The sequence below is a fragment of the Hypomesus transpacificus genome, chromosome 18 (genome assembly GCF_021917145.1).
Source record: "Hypomesus transpacificus isolate Combined female chromosome 18, fHypTra1, whole genome shotgun sequence".
Classification (NCBI taxonomy): domain Eukaryota; kingdom Metazoa; phylum Chordata; class Actinopteri; order Osmeriformes; family Osmeridae; genus Hypomesus; species Hypomesus transpacificus.
The window spans coordinates 3,459,076-3,460,728 of NC_061077.1; the positions used below are offsets into that span (position 1 = coordinate 3,459,076).

At 56.0% G+C, this 1,653-nt stretch overlaps 1 protein-coding gene across 1 annotated transcript in view; it reads right to left on the reverse strand.

Annotated features, from left to right (window-relative positions):
• Positions 1-1,072, reverse strand: part of kcnd1 (potassium voltage-gated channel, Shal-related subfamily, member 1) — a 23,735-nt gene extending 22,663 nt beyond the window's left edge. The window contains exon 1 of the mRNA XM_047040196.1: positions 1-1,072. This exon is cut by the window's left edge and continues 613 nt beyond it. Coding sequence (XP_046896152.1) covers positions 1-502 — 502 coding nt within the window. The 5' untranslated portion in view covers positions 503-1,072.
• Positions 1,073-1,653: the final 581 nt, after the last annotated feature.

Consider the following 1,653-nt stretch of genomic DNA (forward strand, 5'->3'; position numbering starts at 1 on the left):
GCGCCGTGCTGTCAGGCGGCAGGGGCGCGTCGCCGGCGTTCTCCGCCTCCGTGTCCTCGGCCAGCCGCTCCTGGTTCTCCTTCTTCCTGTCGCGGTACTCCTCCATGCAGCAGTCGCCGATGATCTCCGGCTCGATGCCGTAGAAGGCCAGCTCCTCTTCGAAGGCCTGGATGCACTCGTGGCGCGGGTAGTGCAGCTTGCCCGTGCGGTAGAAGTTCAGGATGTGCCGGAACATCTCGGGATCCCGGTCAAAGAAGAACTCCTGAGTGTCCTCGTTGTAGAAGAACTCCTTCTCGGAGCTGCCCAGCAGGGTGTCTGGGTAGCGGTCCAGGGTGTTCTTCCAGGTCTGGAAACGCTGGCCGCTCACGTTGACAAACAGGATCTCGTCGCTGCGGCTCTTCTTGTCCACGGGAGGCTTGGGCATGATCTTTTTGGCCAGAGGGAGCCAGCCCACAGCAGCTGCCCGGGCGAAGGGGAGCCATGTTGCCACCCCAGCTGCCATCTTGCTCGTTAGTGCGACTCTCTGGGGTCTTGAGGACGAGAGGGATGCTGGGAGGAGGGGGCCAAACGGGGGAGGGATTTGATTTGACCGTCTCGGATGAGGAGGAAAAGGAAGGCTGGGTCCGGTCTACTCATTCAAACAGAGCAGGGGCCTCAAGAAAGAGGCTGGCTGGCCTCCATCCCCGGGGTGCGTGCGTGCGTTTTCCTGTGCGGATGTCGAGGCTTCAAGAACATGAGACAGAAGCGGGAGGCATGGAGGAGAGAGGAGAGTGTGGAGCTGTCATCGTGAAAGAGGTCAGGGTGTGGTGTAGACCTCGTGGGACACGAGCCTAAATGTCAGGCCATTAGAATAGCTCGGAGAAAATAGGTCTGGCTCACAACACAGCAGAGAGAGGTCCTCTCTGCTAGGACAGAGTGGGTAGCAGACTTCACTAAGGAGTCACACCTCAGTCTGCATTCAGCGCAGTGTCATTCTAAGTATGCAGTTATGTCTATGGCTTGTTTGACAAGAGTATGCTTAAAGTGTTCCAGAGAGGTAGGGGTAAATGCTTCCGGCTGCGTCCTGTCTCTCTCCCTCCCTCTCTCCCTCTCTCCCCCTGTCTCTCTCTCTCTCTCTTAGAAGACAGATTTGTTGCAGTGCTGTGGCTTTTCAAATTCCTATTAAATTGTGATGATGGTCCAAAAGTTGCAAGATAGACAGAATTTGCTGTGATGCTCTGTCTCTCTCTATTTTCCTTTTAGTGTTGCTCCATCGCTTTGATAATAGATGCCTCTCAGTTTTTTCAGTTTCCCTCTCCCCCCTCTCTCTGTCTCTCTCTGAATATGCCTTTGTCGATCTAATTTTCTCTCTCTTTTTTCCGCTCAGTCTTTTGCCAGATCTCCAGTGTTGTGGGGCAGCTCTGCTGTGGGCGGGGCCTGGAGGATGCAGGGGGCCGTCTCTCAGGCGCCTGGACTCCTTGTATGGCTGTCCCCCTCGGCTCCTGTCAACACACACACAACACACACTCTCAGACACAACCCAGCACGGCGGAACGGAACAGGTTGACACACAGAGAAGAGTGTGCGCGCGTGTGCGTGCGTGAGCGTGCGTTCGTGAGCTACATCCACAGTTACCGTAACGGCCATGACGGAGCTGGTTGGCCATTTGCGTCA